Source organism: Dictyostelium purpureum, assembly GCF_000190715.1.
Source record: "Dictyostelium purpureum unplaced genomic scaffold DICPUscaffold_75, whole genome shotgun sequence".
NCBI lineage: Eukaryota > Evosea > Eumycetozoa > Dictyosteliales > Dictyosteliaceae > Dictyostelium > Dictyostelium purpureum.
This window is the reverse complement of record NW_003519412.1, coordinates 15,191-34,188: the sequence shown is the minus strand read 5'-3', so window position 1 is coordinate 34,188 and position 18,998 is coordinate 15,191. Positions and strand designations below refer to the sequence as shown.

At 25.1% G+C, this 18,998-nt stretch overlaps 6 protein-coding genes across 6 annotated transcripts; 1 reads left to right on the top strand and 5 right to left on the bottom strand.

Moving 5' to 3' along the window:
* Positions 1–297: 297 nt before the first annotated feature.
* DICPUDRAFT_77507 (uncharacterized protein) lies at positions 298–1,981 on the bottom strand (the record flags this gene model as incomplete). The annotated part of the gene is made up of 2 exons (XM_003286579.1): positions 298–1,728; positions 1,805–1,981. 2 exons carry the CDS (start codon positions 1,979–1,981, stop codon positions 298–300), a joined length of 1,608 nt encoding a protein of 535 aa, XP_003286627.1.
* A 1,050-nt stretch (positions 1,982–3,031) lies between these two features.
* Positions 3,032–3,553, bottom strand: DICPUDRAFT_150621 (uncharacterized protein; the record flags this gene model as incomplete). The annotated part of the gene is made up of 1 exon (XM_003286578.1): positions 3,032–3,553. The coding sequence occupies one exon, from the start codon at positions 3,551–3,553 to the stop codon at positions 3,032–3,034; it is 522 nt and encodes a 173-aa protein (XP_003286626.1).
* Positions 3,554–4,469: 916 nt separating this feature from the next.
* DICPUDRAFT_77505 (uncharacterized protein) lies at positions 4,470–5,438 on the bottom strand (the record flags this gene model as incomplete). The annotated part of the gene is made up of 1 exon (XM_003286577.1): positions 4,470–5,438. The coding sequence occupies one exon, from the start codon at positions 5,436–5,438 to the stop codon at positions 4,470–4,472; it is 969 nt and encodes a 322-aa protein (XP_003286625.1).
* A 202-nt stretch (positions 5,439–5,640) lies between these two features.
* Positions 5,641–11,684, bottom strand: DICPUDRAFT_54372 (uncharacterized protein). The gene is made up of 4 exons (XM_003286576.1): positions 11,648–11,684; positions 10,009–11,510; positions 6,296–9,914; positions 5,641–6,211 (listed from the first exon to the last, which is right to left on the bottom strand). The coding sequence occupies exons 2-4, from the start codon at positions 11,452–11,454 to the stop codon at positions 5,730–5,732; spliced, it is 5,547 nt and encodes a 1,848-aa protein (XP_003286624.1). The 5' UTR covers positions 11,455–11,510; positions 11,648–11,684; the 3' UTR covers positions 5,641–5,729.
* A 1,492-nt stretch (positions 11,685–13,176) lies between these two features.
* Positions 13,177–14,747, top strand: DICPUDRAFT_150618 (aldehyde dehydrogenase; the record flags this gene model as incomplete). Its single annotated transcript, XM_003286598.1, has 3 exons — positions 13,177–13,532; positions 13,627–14,663; positions 14,734–14,747. The coding sequence occupies 3 exons, from the start codon at positions 13,177–13,179 to the stop codon at positions 14,745–14,747; spliced, it is 1,407 nt and encodes a 468-aa protein (XP_003286646.1).
* Positions 14,748–14,984: 237 nt separating this feature from the next.
* Positions 14,985–18,224, bottom strand: DICPUDRAFT_77502 (uncharacterized protein; the record flags this gene model as incomplete). The annotated part of the gene is made up of 1 exon (XM_003286575.1): positions 14,985–18,224. The coding sequence occupies one exon, from the start codon at positions 18,222–18,224 to the stop codon at positions 14,985–14,987; it is 3,240 nt and encodes a 1,079-aa protein (XP_003286623.1).
* Positions 18,225–18,998: the final 774 nt, after the last annotated feature.

Genomic DNA, 18,998 nt, shown 5'->3' with positions numbered 1-18,998 from the left:
GTTAAAAAACAAAACCCCCACTATTCTTTACACTTTAGAAAAAAGGAATGTTAAAGATTTCCAATTTAAGTATCAAAAATAAAAAGAATGATTAATAATCATTATCAGATTGAAATTATTTCTAATTTTAAAAAATAATATAAAATATATTTTTTTTATCTAATGTTCAAGATATTAAATTATAAAATTAAAAAAAATAAAAAGGTTGAATAATAATTCAATGAAATAATTTTTTATATACTAAAAAAAAAAAAACTATAATTTAATTTTTTATTAATAAGACCGAACTTTTTTTTTTTAGGTAAAAGATTTTTCTTTTAATAAAGTTTGTAAAACACCACCAATAAGATAGAGTGAGCCAGTTACTAAAACCTTAACATTCTTTTTACCATTTTGGCCCAATTCTTTAATTTTTTCAATTGATGATTCAATATTTTCAAATGCTTCTACTGGATGAGGGTTATTTGTTGAAATTTCGATATAACGATTAACACAATAATCTTCCCATGTATCTTCTTTTGGTTGAATAGTTGCAGCTTTATCTGGTATAACATTTGAACCAATATTGTTGTTGTTGTTATTGTTATTGTTACTATTATTACTTTGATTTTTAATTTCTTTAATATAATATTTATTATCAATAGCTTTGCCAATGGATAATGTTGGAATTAAAACTAAATTAAATATTGGAATTTCTTTGTTATCAATTGAATCGATAATTGGTTTTAAAAATGAATTTGGGTTTCTGCCACCGGTACTGTTAAATATCATAGCATGAATTGTGTTGCTATCATTTGAAGCTACAGATTTCCACCAATTAACACATACTACTGAACTTTCTGGTGTATGTGCTCCATCTAAATAGAAGTCAATATTTGGGAAATGTTCTGAAGTAAAGTGTTGAGCACGACCCGGCCATTGACAGTCTCTCAAACCTTTTTCAAATGATTCTAAGAGTGGTGTGAAATATTCGCTTGAATAATTATTAATTTGACTATTGTATAAGTTATATTTGTTATTATTATTACTATTAAAAATTTGATTTAATGGTATGTGTTTTTGTTGAGCTATCCAACAGTTTGCTAAAGCTACAGCCAATGATGCGTTTTCTCTTTGGTGCTCCCCTTTAAGACCTATGTCACCGGAAAAGTTATATTGTAAAAGTGTTGGTGCTACTGAAAGTGGTGATTCCATTAATTTTGAATGATTCTCGATAACTTTCATTGCTTCTGGAGCTTGTGAGGCTACTGTAAATACTGGTACACCCTTTTTCATAATGCATGCTTTTTCTAAAGCTATTTCTGGCAATGTATCACCTAATAAGTTCATATGATCAAAACCTAAAGCGGAAATACCTGAAACTGCAGTCTTTGGTACTACATTAGTTGCATCCATTCTACCACCGATACCAACTTCTAAGATTATACACTGTACTCCTTGGTCTTGAAATGCCTTTAATGCCATTAAGGTTAAATATCTAAAGTAATTTGGTAATTGTGTATCGAAATCTTTAATTAAAGTATCCCAACATATCCAAAAATACTTTGTAAATAACTCTTTGCTAATCATTTCACCATTAATTCTAATTCTTTCTCTCGGTGATATTAAATGTGGTGATGTAAATAAACCTGTTGTAAAACCTTGATTTCTAATTAATGATTCTGTAATAGCACATGTACTACCCTTTCCTTTTGTACCTGCAACATGAATAACTGATAATTTATCAAACTATAATAAATTTAAAAAAAAAATAGAAAATTAATACATCAAACAATGTAGTACTATAAACAAATAAACAACCTACATCAATATCTATAGATTTACAATACTGGGTCATCTCTTCCAATATAATTTTTCCCATTGTTTCTTTATCATTTTTTCTTTGTAATGTTGACTGTATGATTACTGACTGGTTAGATTGTAACGACAATAACGCATTTACAGCCTCCTCGTATGATCTATCTTTTGGTGAATATAACATATTTGATTTTGGTTTATCTTCTTTATAATTTATTTTTTTTATATTTTCGTTTATAAAATTGTTATTAACTATACTTGAAAAAAATAATTTATTATTATATATTAAATTATTATTATTTTTATTATTTTTAATATAATTATAATTTAAAAAATTTAATTTTAAATTATTATTATTTAATTTAAAATTTGTGGATTTTGTATTGCTATTATTATTATAAGAGATATTGTTGGATCTAACAGTAATACTGTAAATACTTTTAAATTTTTTAGTAATTTTCATATGACCCTAAACTAACTGAATAAAAAAAAAAAAAATAAAAAATAATAAAAAAAAAAAAAAAAAAAATAATTTAAATATAAAAAAATAAAAATAAATTTTTCAAAATGAGTCAATATTGTTTTTTTTTTTTTCCATGCATATTTTCCATCCCATTATTTAAACTAAACCAAAGGGATCAATAAAAAATATATATTTTTTATAAAACTCTATTTTTTATTAAAATAATTTTTTTTTTTTTCCCCCCCATTTTTTTTTTTAATTTTAATTTTTTTTAATTTTTTTTGGAAAATTTTTTTTTTTTTGAAAAAATTTTTTTTTAATTTTTTTTTTATTTTCGGTTTCCTATAATCCAATTAAAAATTTCTTTTGTCAATCCCATAATTTATTTAGGTTTTTTCAATCCAGAAATCGGGCGAACATTTTTCCAGTTAATTTTGATTTAAATAACACCCATTATTTTTGGGCAAGGTAACCGAAAGGAATACAAAACACTTTGCTCATTTGTGTGTGGGTGAGAGCGAGAAACAATTCAAAACCCTCTAATTGATCACATAGACATGAAATTAGAGTTCCGTTAGATTGTCACATCCTCCCATTCAAAATAATATAAAAAAATAATATTTTATAAAAAAAATTTCTATAAAATATTATAATACTATAAAATAATTAAAAAATAAAATGAAATAAAATTAAAAAATGAATATATTATCAAATGAAAAATTTTATTTAAATAAAAGCCAAAAAAAATGCATAAATTATAAAATATACATTTTATTTTTCTTTATGTTCTTTTTCTTTTTTATCTTTTTTATCTTTCTTTTCATCTTTATCTTTGTGCTCTTTATCCTTCTTATCTTTCTTTTCTTTCTTTTCGTGTTCTTCATCACCATCTTTGTGTTCTTTATCTTTTTTATCTTTTTTATCTTTTTTTTCCTTCTTTTCATGTTCTTCGTCACCATCTTTGTGTTCCTTATCTTTTTTATCTTTTTTATCTTTCTTTTCTTTCTTTTCATGTTCTTCATCACCATCTTTGTGTTCTTTATCTTTTTTATCTTTTTTATCTTTCTTTTCTTTTTTTTCATGTTCTTCATCACCATCTTTATGCTCCTTGTCTTTCTTATCTTTCTTTTCTTTCTTTTCCTTCTTTTCACCATCCTTATGCTCTTTGTCTTTTTTATCTTTCTTTTCCTTCTTTTCTTTTTTTTCTTTGTGGTCACCTTCTACATGCTCATGAGCATCTTTATTAATTTTCAAGTTTTCTAAATCTTGGGAAATTTGTTGGGTTTCTGACATTTTTAAAGAAGCTTATTGGATAGAAATTCTATATAAAAAAAATAATAAATAAATAATTTATAAAATAAAATTAATAAAAAAACTATTTATATTTTTTCAAAAATTAAAAAATATAAAAGATTTAATTTAAAACTTTTTTTTATTTAATTTTAATTGTAATAAATAGTTTCTTTTTTTATCTTTATCTTTAATAGATTATAATTACCAAATAAATAAAATAATTTGTAACAATGATGTAATTGATTTTTTAATTAATTTTTTTTATAAATTTAATTAATAGTTTTATAGAATTTTGTTAATAAAAAAAATTATATAAAAATAAAAATAAAAATAAATATTAATTAAAAAAAAAAGTTTTCAAATAAAAAAAAGATACCATTTTTTTGTGCAGATTACTAATAACCACAAAATGTAATCAAAAAAAAAGTTGTTAATATAAATTAAATTTAAAATAATATCTAAAGTGGTTTTTATTTTTTTGGAACGATATAATTTTTAAAAAATTTTATTTCTATAAAAACTATTTAATAAATAAAAATTTTTTTAAAATATATTTCTGAGGTTATTTCATGTTTTTATTTGAACTTTTGTTATGAGAAAAGGATTTTTGGTGGGGATTTGAATAAAATAAAAAGAAAATTAGTGCACTCAACCATCATTAAGTGTATGCTGATCGAAACTGTTTTCTTCTCTATTTTCTGTATGGCATTCTCTCTTTGAAAAATTATTGTGAAATACTGTGCAGTTTTAAAATATTTTATAAAACCGAAATAATCTTTTTATATTAAAATAAACAAAAATGTTTAATTTTTATTAGACCATAAGAATATTAAATTTTTGGAAAGCTTTTTTTATTTTTTATTTAATTTTTTATTTTTTTTTATAAAATACATGGGTTTGGTTATTGAAAATTTTTTTATTTTTTTCTAAAAGTCACTGTTCTTTTAATATTTCTGCTTGTATGATCAATATGTTGTATATTTGTTTGGGTCATTTGTTTAAAGTCAATTTGGTATGCCCACTGTCCAGATTGTACAGATCTAACGTCTATATGTGGATTAGTGAGCCATTCTTGGTAAGCATCTTCTACGACCTGAGATGCATCATCCGTGTAGTTTAACCATTTATTATTAAATTCATATTTCCATAAAAACATTTTATTTTCATTTTGGTTATTAAGACCACCACTTTCAAGTGGTTGACTATTTGTTTCCTTATTTGTATCATTATGATATTTTTCGAAATTATATTTAACTTTACTTGTTTTTGTTGTTTTTTTTGTCTTTTTAATTGGAGTTACCTTCTTTTCTTTTTGTACTTTCTGTTTTTTTGTTTTTCCTAATTTTTCTTTTTTAATTGAATTTAAGGTTGTTTTTTTTACCTGTGGTGTTTGTGGAGTAGATTTTTTATTTGTTTTTCTTTTCTTTTTTGGCACTTCCTCTTCTTCACTGGAAAGTTCAATAATTAAACCCATATCTTTTGATTTTTCAATAATTGAATCATTGATATATTCGACAAAATCTTCAATTTCGATTTCCCCACTTTGGTCAAGATCTACTTTTTCTAAAATTTCATCTACATTAATGGATTGAGCTTGATCACTTGTGTAGTTTTTGTTAATAAAATCTATTAAATCCTGTTTAGTGATAACATCGATTGCTTTTTTTGGAAATACTTTAAAATATACTCTTAACTCTTGTTCATTTGGTCCCATACAATCAACGCCAAAAAGAGTAAATAAATCTTTTTCTTCAATAATATTAAACATAAAGTCATAGGTTTCTGTTGCTCTTTTTTGCCCCCTTGTTAAAATATTTGATTTTTTACTTGTTGGAGGGATTAAATTTGTATCTAAATTTTTTGTAGTTTCTAGTGTCACCGACATTATTTTGTTGTTTTTTTTATTTGTTTAAAAGAAAATATGTAATAGAAAAAAATATAAGAATGAGAAAAAAAAAAAAAAAAAAAATAAAATAAAAAATAAATAAAAAACTATTTTTCTAATAAAATTTTTTTTTTTGCGAAAAGAAAAAAAAAAAAGAAAAATTATTTTTAGATGTAACCATAAAACAAAAAAAAGGAATTTTAAATTATCAATAATTTATAATTAAATATTTATTATAATAATTTATAAAGACTAGTTAAACTTTTTAAAATAATTTGTTTGGTGTGGCTACTATTGATTGTGTGTTGGAGCTGTTGGTGTAGATAAAGTGGCGGTTGTTGAGGTTTGAGTTGGAGTTATCGGTGCCGCTTTCTTATAAAAACCTTTTGGTTTACCTGCTGGTCTACCAGGCTTTCTTGGTGCTCCTTCATCACCATTTGATTTTTCTTTTTTAGTTTTATTATTGTTATTAACATTATTTAATGGTACATTTGAGGTTGATGATGAAAGTGAGGTTGGAGTTGTATTTATATTATCTGTTGCAGTTGAAGCATTACCATCAGTTGCAGCAATTGAGGGGTCGACTTTTACTCTCTTAAAGCCTGGTTTTGGACCTTTTTTCTTTGGAACCTTTGGTTCGGCTGATAATTTTTGGTCCTTTTCTTTTGGAGGTCTTCCTTTATTAATAGTTTTGGTGGTTGGAATATCATTTGGTGAGAAAGGTTTATCAGCTACATTTTGAATTTCTGGCTCTGGTTGTTTTCTCTTCCTACCTAAAATTTTCAAAAAAAAAAAAAAAAAAAAAAAAAACATTAATAAGTGTAAATAAAAATTAATAATATAAATGTTAAACTTACTTCTTTCTTCCAACTCTTCATCATCTAAAAGTAATGATACAACTTCATTTTCACCCATTTGATCTTCTTGATTTTCAAATTTACCACCAGTAATAACAATACTTTGAATATGATGTTTTTGTTTTGCTCTTTTTAAAATTTTTTCTTCGATTGTACCTTTTGTAATTAAACGATAAACAGTGACAGGTCTTTGTTGGCCTAAACGATGACAACGATCCATGGCTTGTTCATCAACTGTTGGATTCCAATCACTGTCATAAAATACGACTGTATCAGCCGATGTGAGATTAATACCAATACCACAAGCTCTAGTTGAAAGAAGAAAAGCAAATATTGAAGGGTCAGATTGGAAATCATCAACCATATCTCTACGATCTTCTAATTTAGAGGAACCATCAAGACGCAGATATTTGTATTTTCTATAGATCATAAAGTCTTCTAGGATATTAATCATCTTGGTAAATTGAGAATAAATTAAAACACGATGGCCACCTTCTTTAAGATCCTTCAAAAGTTTATCCAACACTTGAAGTTTTCCTGAATCATTTAGAGATTTCGAGAATGATGGCATCCAAATTGATGATGAACCATATAGATGATTTAATTCACCCATTAAGCCACCAGTTTCAGTAAATGATGACAATACATTTTCTGTAAGGTTGTTATCCGAGATTGATGGAATCGATTTGACTAATGATTGAACTTGGCCACCTTTATTGCTTTGAATACCACTCATTGTTAATTTTAATAGTGAAATTTCTGATGGGAATTGATTAAAGGTTGATGGTAAAGAATAGCTAGAGTTAAATTGTTCAGAAATTCTTTCGAGATAATAAGATTTATCGACAACAACAACATCGATTGGTGTTGCTAAAGCTTTTGGATATAGGGTATAGACTGATTGTATAACATTTTGATTGACTTGATATTTTTCATCTGGACTAGTAACCAACTCTTTAATTAAGCGTAAACCATTTTCGATACGATATTCATTTAATACATTTGAAAAAGTTGGCTCTAATAACATCGATTTCATAGAAAGTGAAAGATTATCTGAATCTTTATACTCTTGATAGGTATAATTATATACTGGATAAATTTCTTTTTCTAAAACTTGATTATAAACATATAAATCCATTGTTGAAAAATCTGTATATATCTTCTCTAATTCACCAGGTGATAAGTTTATAAAATTTAAAAATGAAAAACAATTATTATTATCATCACTTTGAATACCAAAATTATTATTTATAATATTATTTGATTTAAAAATGTTGAAACGATTAATTGATTTTGTTTTAACTGAATCATTAATGGTTGAATTATTTGGGTGCCATGCTTCTCTATATAAAAGTTTTGGATAATCTATTTGAATTGGATTGTTATTTACACATCTTATAGTTCTTAAATAGTTTGGACATGTAAGGGCAGTTGTATCTTGTGGTTCAAAATCTTGGACTTGGAATAAAAATGGTGATTCACATTCGCTTCTCTTAAAGGTTTCTGGATGATTACAAACTTTTCTAAATTGCATAACAAGATTCATTAAAGTCTTTGAAACTTCTGCCGAAAATGAGGCACCACCTAATAATTCTGTGACTGATAGTTTTTGACGAATACTTTGATAAAGTCTTTTTTGACGATGGGTAAGATTACAATAAACTTCGACTTCGGTTTTTGATGGCATTTCATTCTCTACATCTTTCTTTACTCTACGAAGCATGAATGGTTTTAAAATCATATGAAGACGGTTAAGTTGATGTTCATTGAGACCACCTTGAGACATAGCATGATTTTCAATATCTTTAGAGAACCATTCGGCAAACTCGTCATGTGAATCGAAAAATGTTGGCATAATAAAATGTAAAAGTGCCCAAAGTTCTGCCATACTATTTTGAATTGGTGTACCGGTAAGCAACAATCTATTTCTACAATTGAATGACATCAGAGTTTTCCAACGATTACTTGCGCTACTCTTGATAGCATGTGCTTCATCTAAAATCATATATTGCCAACGGAGACGGTGGAAATATTTTTCATCCCTAACGATAACATTATAACTAGTAATTAAAACATGAAATGGACTATTTTTATGATAAAGTTTCTTTGGATTCCAATATTTTCTAATTGTAGTTCTTTGTTGTTGGGTGCCCCAATATGGAATTACTTTAAAGTGTGGAACAAATTTAGCAAACTCATTCTTCCAATTGTGTAAAGTTGATTTTGGTGTAACAATAAGGAATGGGCCCCAAATATTCTTTTCTTCAGCCAAATGGGCTAAAACTGCAATGGATTGAATGGTTTTACCTAAACCCATTTCATCAGCTAAAATACCATTAATACCTTGATCATATAGATTGACAATCCAGGTCATACCTTTAAGTTGGTATGGTTTCAAATTGGCGTTTAAAATGGTTGGTTGTTTTAATGTATCGGTTGTACCAAAACCTGGTGGGATAGATGATGAATTATTAATTTCTAATAAATTGGTACCAAAGATATCACCTTGATTTTTAATTTTGTCGACATCTTGATCAAAGTTTTTGGTTTTTTGAAGTTGTAGTTCGATTGCCTTTTGAGTTTTCTTTTCCGCTTCTTCTTTCATTCTCTCATCTTCTAATTTTTCTTCTTCAGTTTTACCATCATCATCTGATTCTTCTTCTGATGACTCCTCGCCTTCAATTTTTGGTTTCTTTTCTTTTTCATCTTCATCTTCATCTTCGGCCGAGTTTAATTTCTTACTCATAAAATGGCTATAAAGTTCGGTTTGTGTAATAAGGAAATTAAGCTTTCTCTGTTGTCTTTTAGCTTCTTGAACCTCTTCTTCACGTTTCCTTTGATTTGCCTCTTCTTTTTCAGCTCTCTTCTTGGCCTCCCTTTCATCTTTATCAAACTTTCTCCAATAAGCACCCATTTCTTTTACCAATTTTTTTGCACGTAGTTGGATATCTTTAGTTTGTAATTTTTGTAAAGATTTCTGATAACGATTTTTAATTTCTTTTCTCATCATTGTTGAACGTCTCTTGCAATCACTAATACCATTATTATGAGTATCAATATATTTCTTTTGTGATTTTGGTATTTCTTTTTTAACGATTTTGGACCAATTGTTGGCAAATACTTGATCAATCTCTTTATAAAAATCTAATCTCTCTAAAATTTGTTGATTACTTTGTTGATTTGATTGTTGATCAACTTTAATACCAGAGGATGAGCTATTCAAGTTAAGTAGACCACTTGGGGTTTTCTTTTTCTTTCTTTCCATTTTAAGCATTCTTTCAAATTCTTCCTCATCTTCATCTGAAAACTCTCTTGCAAAATCATCATCGCTAGATAAAACTGATAATGGATTGCTAGATGGTTTCTTATCTTTTCTACTGCTACTACCACTGCTACTGCCATATAATGCTGGATATCTTGATGCCCTATATTTTTCTTTACTATAATCTCTTGATGATCTACTACTACCATTATATTTGGGATCTGTCATTTTCTTTTTAACTCTTTTTCTATCACCTGACTCTTTATCCATTAATCTTTTCATTATTTTTAATTGTTTTCTATTATTCTTTTCATTAAAAACATCATCATCAGATAGCTCTAACTCTTTAAAAAATTTCTAAAAAAAATTAAAAAATTAAAAAATAAAAATTATTAATATATGAAATAAAGAAAATTTTTATGTATATATTTAAACTTTAAAATATAGTTACCTCTGAATCAATTTTCTTTGATTTTTTATGGTCATTTAACATTTTCTTATAATATTCTTCTGAAATATCGTCATCACTATCGAAATCTAATGGTTTTGGTTGGTTTGATGATATTGAAGTTGAGGTTGATGGTTGTTTAAGTGCAGATTTTATTTCGGATGGATTTTCAGTTGATAATAAAAAGCTATCTAATTTATTTTGATCACTTGTATTATTTAAGTCTAAATTCTTTAAATCTTTATTGCCATAAAGGTTATCACTACTATTACCTCCACGATTATTATTCGATAAAAGTTCTAATGGAGCAGACTTAAATGGTACTGGAGATTGGGCGGGAGAATATTTTGAAATATGACTGCTGAGTGTTGGGGTAGTGGTGAAATCAATATCAGAATCGCTATCGTGTTCATTTAAAAGTTCCATAATTTGATCTCTATCTTTTTTAGTTATTGATTTTTTTAAAACAAAATTTGAAACACCACCTTTGCTACTCTGTGATTTTAATGATGGCGATGGTTTTGGTGAATTACTATTATTATTATTATTGTTATTATTATTATTATTATTATTATTATTATTTATATTACTATTATTAATATTACTAATGTTATTTTGATATAGAGATGGTGATTTGCTTGGTAAGGATGAGGATTTTGGTAATCCAGATCCTGAAGATGTTAATGATGGTATATTTGTTGATGATGTTGATGGTTTTAAACTATTACTACTATTTTGTACAGAGGAACTAGATGATGAAATTCTTTGTGATGAGGATGACAATGATTGGTTACTGCTTTGGGGTTTACCACTTGATCTACTATCTCTTTCTCTAGCTCTATCTTTATTATCCCTAAATTCACTCTCTTTTTCCCTTTCTCTATCTTTATCAGTTCTTGAGCCGCTACTTCCACCAACAATACTATTAAATATTTTATCTCTATCATTTCTTGAACTGCTACTAACTTTTGATGAGTGTCTGTCTCTATCTCCTCTTGAGCTGCTACTTGAGTATTTATCCCTATCTCCTCTTGAACTACTGCTACTTCCTGAACCCTTATCTCTATGTTTATCACGATCAGTTCTTGAACTACTACTCTTTGTATTTGAACTTGAACTTTTAGAACTACCCCCAAAAAGTGCCTTTAAAGTTGATGATGATGATGATGATGATGATGAATGTGAATGTGATCTCGAAGATGATGATGATGAATGTGATCCCGATCTGGATGATGTTGAAGTTGAGGTTGACATTGGTTTTACAATCGGTGGTAATGGTATAGATGTATTTTTTATAAAAGAACCATTCATTGGTTGATTACTAAAACTTTGCTTTTGAGGAGAAGGCGATCTACTTCTTGAATCATCTGATGACATATAGGCATTTGGCTTCTCTATAGACCTTGATGAACCTTCTGAATCGGCAGAACTTGATCTTGGAGAATACATTACTGGAGACCTCCCTCTAGAGGGTGATCTTGATCTTGATCTTGACCTTCTTGAAACTTTAGTTGCGTAATCTGATATAATTCCACTCATTTTTATATTAAAATAAAAATGTTTTTTTTTTTTTTTAAGTTTTTATAAAAATAGAAAAAAAAAAAAAAAACTCTGTATTAAACTAATTAATTGTTGGTTGAACTATTATTATTATTGTTATTATTGCTATTGTTTTTATTTATGTATTGTGTTTATAAAAAAAAAAATTTAAAAAAAAAACAACTATTCTATTCTTTTTTGTTTATTTATAAATACTTATTTATTTACAACTATTAACTAATATTTTATTAAATAAAATAATAAGTAAAGCGTTTTTTTTTTTTATGTGTTCCAAAAACCAACAATAATTATTTTAATAATAAATAAAAAAATAAATTTTTTTATTTTTTATTTTTTTCACTTTTTTATTTTTTTTAAAAAAAATTTAAAAAAAAAAAAAATTTAAATAAATAATTTTTGAAATATTTATATTTATTTGTTTTTATTTTTTTTTATTCCTATATAAAAAACTAAAAATGAATTATTGAATGTAAATAGTATAGTTGAAATAAGAAAATTAGTAAATTAATTTTTTTTAAATATAAAAGCTAAATTTAAATAATTTCAAAGCACTTCTTAAAAAAGATATACTATAAAAAAAATTTTTAAATTTTTTATTTTTTTTATTTTTTTTATTTTTTTTATTATATTATTACTTACAATGATAATTATTGATTATAATTTTTTAAAAGAAATCATAAGAAGAAAAAAAAAGAATTAAAATTTGATATTACTATTCTATTTATATTGTTATTAATAAAAGTAATTTATATATATGTTAATATTGAAAAAATTAAATAAAAAAAAAAAAAAAATTAAAAATTAAAAGTGTGTGTTATTGTTTTTATATATATATAAATATTATAATATATATAGAAGAAAAAAAAATTTTGAAAAAAAAAAAAATTTTAATTAAATAATAAATAAACAAAAAAAAATTTAAAAAAAATTTAAAAATAATAAATAGAAATAAAAAAAAAATTTTTTATAAAAAATAATTTTAATTTAATTATTTAATTATTTATTTATTTATATTTTTTTAATTTATACTATTTTATAGGGATCATTATTATTCAAATAGTGATAAAACTTTTTTTTCGGGTTTATAAAAATTTGAATAGGATTTCATTGCATTTTTTGGTATGTTTATGTATTAAAATGATTTATGATAATTGTAATTCAAAGAGATCAATAAACTATTATAAAATAATAAAAAAAAATAAATATGTTATAATTGACCATGTTGAGTTTGATCATTGATTAAATATTTCATTGTAAAATGATTGATTTGTTTTTATTTCTTTTTAATTTTATTTTTTTGTTGAAAATATAAAATATACAATGAAAATAGTCAGTTGTTTATTAAAATATTAAATTTTAAAAGGAAAAATATGGTGAAAAAAAGATATTTTTTTAAATTATAATCATAATACAAAAAAATTATTTTAAATTTTAAAAAATAAATAAAATTTTAAAAATAAATAAAAAAAATTTGAAAAAAAAATTTTTTTTTAAAATTAAAAAAAAAATGTTCATAATTTTATTTTTTTTTTTTATTGTGTTAATTTATTTCTATCTACAATATAAAATTTTTATAAATAATTTATAATAATTTATAAAAACACATAAAAAATGTCATCTTCAACTGGTGTTGCACTTTCATCAGTTTCAAAAAATTTAAGAAAAGTTTTTCTTTCCCAGAAGACAAGAAAAATGGATTGGAGATTTTCACAATTAAAAGCATTAAAGAAATTAATTTCAGAAAATAAAGAAGATATTACCGCTGCTGTTAAAAAAGATCTTGGTAAACACGAATTTGAAATTCATCAAACTGAAATCGTAATGGTACAAGCTGAATGCGAAGAAACCATTAGCCATTTAGAGTCATGGAATAAAACAGAAAAAGTCTATTCACCAATTCATTTCAAACCAGGTTCATCATACATCTTAAAAGAACCATTAGGTGTTGTTTTAATTATGTCACCATGGTAAATATCAAATTATAACAACAATAACATATTATAATATATTTTATAAATTTTAACAATTTTTCTTTTTCTTTAATTTTTTTTTTCTTTTTAGGAATTATCCAGTTAATTTAGCATTGGTACCATTAATTGGCGCAATCGCAGGTGGTAATTGTGCATTGGTTAAATTATCAAGACACAGTTATAATGTTAGCAAACTTTTATACGAGCTTTTAACAAAATACATGGATCCAGAATGTTTTGTATTTGATTATGAAGGTGGTGCTCAATATATTACAGAGTTATTAGAGTATAAATGGGATCATATTTTCTTTACTGGTAGTGTTAAGGTTGGTAAAATTGTTTACGCTGCTGCTGCCAAATACCTCACCCCAGTTACATTAGAGTTGGGTGGTAAAAATCCATGTATTGTCGATAAAGATACCGATATTAAATTTACAGCTCGTCGTTTAATTTGGGGCAAATGCTGGAACGCTGGTCAAACATGTATTGGCTTAGATTATCTTTTAGTTCACAAATCAATCCTCCAACCACTCATTGAAGAGTTTAAATCTGTACTTAAAGAATTCTTTGGTGAAGATATCAAAAAAAGCCCATCATTCGCTCGTATCATTAGTAAAGCTGCCGCTGAACGTCTTGCTAGTTTATTCACAAATGGTAAAGTTGTTATTGGTGGTGAAGCTGATATTGAAGAAAGATATATTTCACCAACAGTCATTGTAGACCCAGATTTAGACTCACCATTGATGACTGAAGAAATTTTTGGACCAGTTCTTCCAATTGTAGCATATGAAAATATTGATGAAGCCATTGAATTTATTCAAAACCGTCCACATCCACTCACTCTCTATTGCTTCTCTCGTGACCAATCAATCCAAGATAAAGTTTTAGATGGCACCCAATCAGGTTCAGTTATGTTAAATGATTGCCTCTTACATTTCACCAATCCTCAATTACCATTTGGTGGTATTGGTGACTCTGGTATCGGTGCATATCATGGTAAATTAACATTTGACACCTTTACCCATAGAAGAGCATTGGTTCAATCAACTACAAAGAAGTTTTTAGATTTACCACTTCGTTATCCACCATATACTCCAATGTCTGATAACATTGCTTCAAAAATTATTGGTAATTATCATTTTTTATTTACAAACTATATCAAATTAAATTTAATATTAACAAAATTTTTTTTATTTAGGATCTGGTTGGTAAACAAATTTTAAAATTTAAATTAATATATACACAAATTAAAAAAAAATAAATTTATAACAAAAACTTTAAAAAGTTTATAATATTTTTAAAAAAATTTAGAATTATTTTATTTTTATAATTTATTATTTTTATAGTTTATTATTTATTTATATATTTTATATTTTATTTTTATAGTTTATTTTATTAATATTTTTTTTTTTTATTTTCTATTTTATTTTTTTTATTTTTATAATATTATTATTGATTTTGTTGATTTTGTTGATTTTTAATAATAGTGTGAATTAATATAAACATTGATCTTGTGACAATGATATTTTCTTTGTTGTAGGAAATAAATTTGCTTAATACTCCCCCATAAATAACCAAATTTCTTAAATTTTCTCCAATTATACCCTTTAAATTGTTAATTAAATTTTGGTCATATAAATACTCCATAACATCATAACGAACCCTATACCAACCATCATTAAGGTTGTCTTCGAAGCTAATGAGATCTTTAATGATATCAAAATCAATTTTAAAATTGAAAGCTGGGAACAATGATCTAACTTGTTGATAAATTGATAAGTCACCATCCACTAAAGCATCACGATGTAATTGGTAGATTGCGGATTGCTCTAATTGCATATGTTCTAAAATAAATTGTCTTTTTGTTTTTAAAACATATTCGGTTAATGGAAATGTATCGGATCTGCCTCGACCAATTTTGATAAAGAGAGTACTAAGTAATTCTTTTCTCTTTGTGTTTTCATCGAAATGATTTTCCCAAAGAAATTCGAATACCTCAAAATTTAAAAACGATACTTTTAAAACGGATTTTATTTTGCCCAAATAAAGTTTGAAAAGAGGTTCGTAGAACTTTTTGAACCATTCAATCGATACAAGATTTTTATCTAAAAATGTTTTTAAACTAAAATTTGATATTTTTTCGGTAATTGGAGGCATGTTTTGGAGATGTTCAAAAGCAATTTGAAAGTATCTATTTTTTAAATATTTAACCATTAGTTCTTCTCTGGGGAGACTAGAGTCCGACGGGAATGCTTCGGCCGTTGACTGAGGAGCAGTAATATAATTTTCGTAACCATACATCCTAGACTCCAAAACTATATCCTCCTCTTCCTCCATACCGCACTTAATAATAAATTCCCTCTCTGAATTTATATCTAGAGTTTGATATTCTTCTCGTAGTTGTGTATTGTTGGGTGGTATTAATTCGACAATTAATTCATTTGGAAAAGAGTCTCCAAACTCTAAAATTTCATCGATGAGACATTTGATATCAAATTGTTTTAAATAGTGATTTGAATTAAGATATTGGACCAATTTATAAGCACTTCTATTGCTGAATAGATGAGTTGGTAATGAAATATCGCTATTATTTAAATAATTTAATATTCTTAAAACTTTGCCAGAGTTATTATTAACGACTGCTTTTATTAATCTATAAATTAATAAATTGGATTTGTTGAAATAAAATGGTTTATCTTTTTCGGTTTTTTTAAAATAATTTGATAAAAAATCTTGATCCAAACTATCAACTGTTTCAATAAGGTAATCAAGTGACTGGTATTTGATTAAGTCGTAAGTTGAGGTTATAAAATCATGAGATGCTTCGAGTTGGTTATTGATTAGATTTTGAAGTAATAGATTGGCCCCTGTATCAAATTTTGATTTCCTATCCTTTAGAACCCGATAGATTATCTTTTTATTATTTGTCTTACTTCTTTGTATATTTTCGATGAATATATTTACCACGGGAAAGTTGAAATGATTGGTACCTTTTTTGGTTTTGAAGTGGTATTTAACCAATGTGGGTGTGTATTTAAAGAACAATTCTTTATATTTCTGTTGGAATAGAATATTGTGGCTGTATAACCAAACAAATAAATCACCACCATGAAATACAATTAAGATTTTAATAACTTCTGCCCAATGATCGTCTGATAAAGCTTCTTTAGAAAAGTTTTGAGAAAGGGCATAATCAAAATAGTCGTTTGCTTTATTTATATCTCTCTCAATGGCTTCTTCAATATAGTATATAGATGAAAAATCGGGAGACAGGTCTTCGTTGACAATGTAATTTACATACATATCAAATGCTTCGATCGATAATTTATAAACTGAATAATATAAAACTATGCCTACGTTGTAACGCGTAAAATCGATTTGAAATTCATTATTGAACAAACTTTGCTTCAAACAATAGTAAAGGAAATAATCTTCAAAGTAGTGGTAGATTTGATTTTCATAGTCGCTATGATCGATAATGTGTGCCTCTGCTAATGAAATAATTGATTCAATGTTGTTAATTGATGAGTTGTTTTCTAATAGAAATCGCTTTAATTGAAAGTGTTGAATTGATTTTAACGGATCGTGTTGGCTTTGATTTGTATAGGAGTCCATTTTGTTGATTAAAAATATCTTGGCATGGCTTGTGTTGTCAAGATAATACTTGTCCAATGAAATGATAGGGTAATCGCTTGCAAGAACTCTTGATAAACATACATCAACAATTTTCTTATTGAATGAACATCTTAATTCGATTTCGACTTTATGCCTACATTGGTTTAACAGATTTTCGAAATTTAATTGCAAAGTATTTTCTATGAAATCTATAGTTTTTTCTGTTAAAGCTGATAAAAGACCAAAGACATTGTAATATGAAAATATTGGAAATTCTTGATTTGAATAAATTATTTCTTCTAATATTGATTCATTTGTAGTTTCAAATAAATCAATTGTTTTTATTGTTTTTTGCCTTTTATTATTATTATTATTATTATTATTATTATTATTATTATTATTATTATTATTATTATTATTATTATAACTATAATTATTTTGGGTATTTTTAATAAGTTTCAATATAAAATTTGGAATTTTAAAATTTTTAATACAATTATATTCGAATGTCACATCTAATAAACTATAAAGTCTATAAGATTGATTAATTGTTTGTTTATTATTATTATTATTATTATTATTATTATTATTATTATTATTATTATTATTTTTTAAATTATATAATTTTACATATTCTTTTAAACCTAAAAAATTTCGATTGTATATTGAAAGTTCGATTGGATTAAAATATTTTAATCTATTTTTATAATTATCCCATAACAATTGGTATATATTTTCTATTTGGGAAACATAGTATGACTTATCTAGTTCTCTGTCACTGTCTAATTTTTCCAAACCATCTTCGTCAATGTAGATGAAATGATTTGATTGAATTTTATCTTTAATGATTTCAAATTTTTTATTTGCCATCAATAGTTCGAATGAAGTTGAGGAGTTGTAACTGAAAAAAACTTTTGCTGAATGAATAAATGAAAATATGTGACTCCTTAAAAAAAGGTTTCGGAATATTTTAAAAAACAGTGTTTCATTTTTATCATTATTATTATTGTTATTGCTATTGTTATTGTTATTGTTATTGTTATTGTTATTGTTAATTTTATTTATACTATTCATTATTTATGTTTTTTGATGTTTTGAATATATAACTATTTATTGGTATAGTTAAATATTCATATATATTATTATGTATATAAAAAAAAAAAATAATATATATATATGTATGTATATTTTAATTAAACATCAAAAAAAAAAAACATTAAATAAAAAAATATAAAAAAAATGAATAACAAAAATAGAGCTATTTTAAGATTATTATTACACAAAATATTAAAAAAAAAGAAAGAAAAAATTTTAAATAGAAAAAGATCAACTTTTATAAATAGTTTTATTAAACTAAATATAAAACAAAATAATTTGAGTGAATATTCTGTAAAAAACAAAAAAAAAAAAAAAAAAAACAAAAACCAAAAAAAAAAAAAAAAAAAAAAAAAAAAAAAAAGGGGACCCTCAAAATTTTGGTGTATTTTTTTTTTATTTTTGGGGGAAAAAAAAAAAAGGGGGGGGGGAAAAAAAAAAAATTAAAATTAAAATTAAAATTAAAAAAAAAAATTTAAAACAAAGGGGGGGTTTTTTTTTTTTTTTTTTTTGGGGGGGGTTTTTTGGAGGGGGTTTTTCCCCCAAATTTTTTTTTTCCCCACCACAAAAAAAATTTGTTTTTTTTTTTTAAAAAAAAATTTTGTGGAAAAAAAAATTCCCCCAAATTTTTTTTTTTTTTCCCGCGCGGGGGGTAAAAAAAAAAAAAAAAACCCACAAACCCAAAAAAAAAAAAAAAAAAAAAAAAAAAAAAAAAAAGCATCCTAAAATATATGTCGATATATTTATTTATAT

Coding starts and splice junctions, on each gene's coding strand:
- DICPUDRAFT_54372 (XM_003286576.1), bottom strand. CDS start 11,454: ATGTATTCTCCAAGATCAAGTTCTGCCGATTCAGAAGGTTCATCAAGG. Junction 9,915..10,008: donor CAAAGAAAATTGATTCAGAG/GTAACTATATTT, acceptor AATTTTTTTTAG/AAATTTTTTAAAGAGTTAGA. Junction 6,212..6,295: donor TGAAGAGTTGGAAGAAAGAA/GTAAGTTTAACA, acceptor TGAAAATTTTAG/GTAGGAAGAGAAAACAACCA.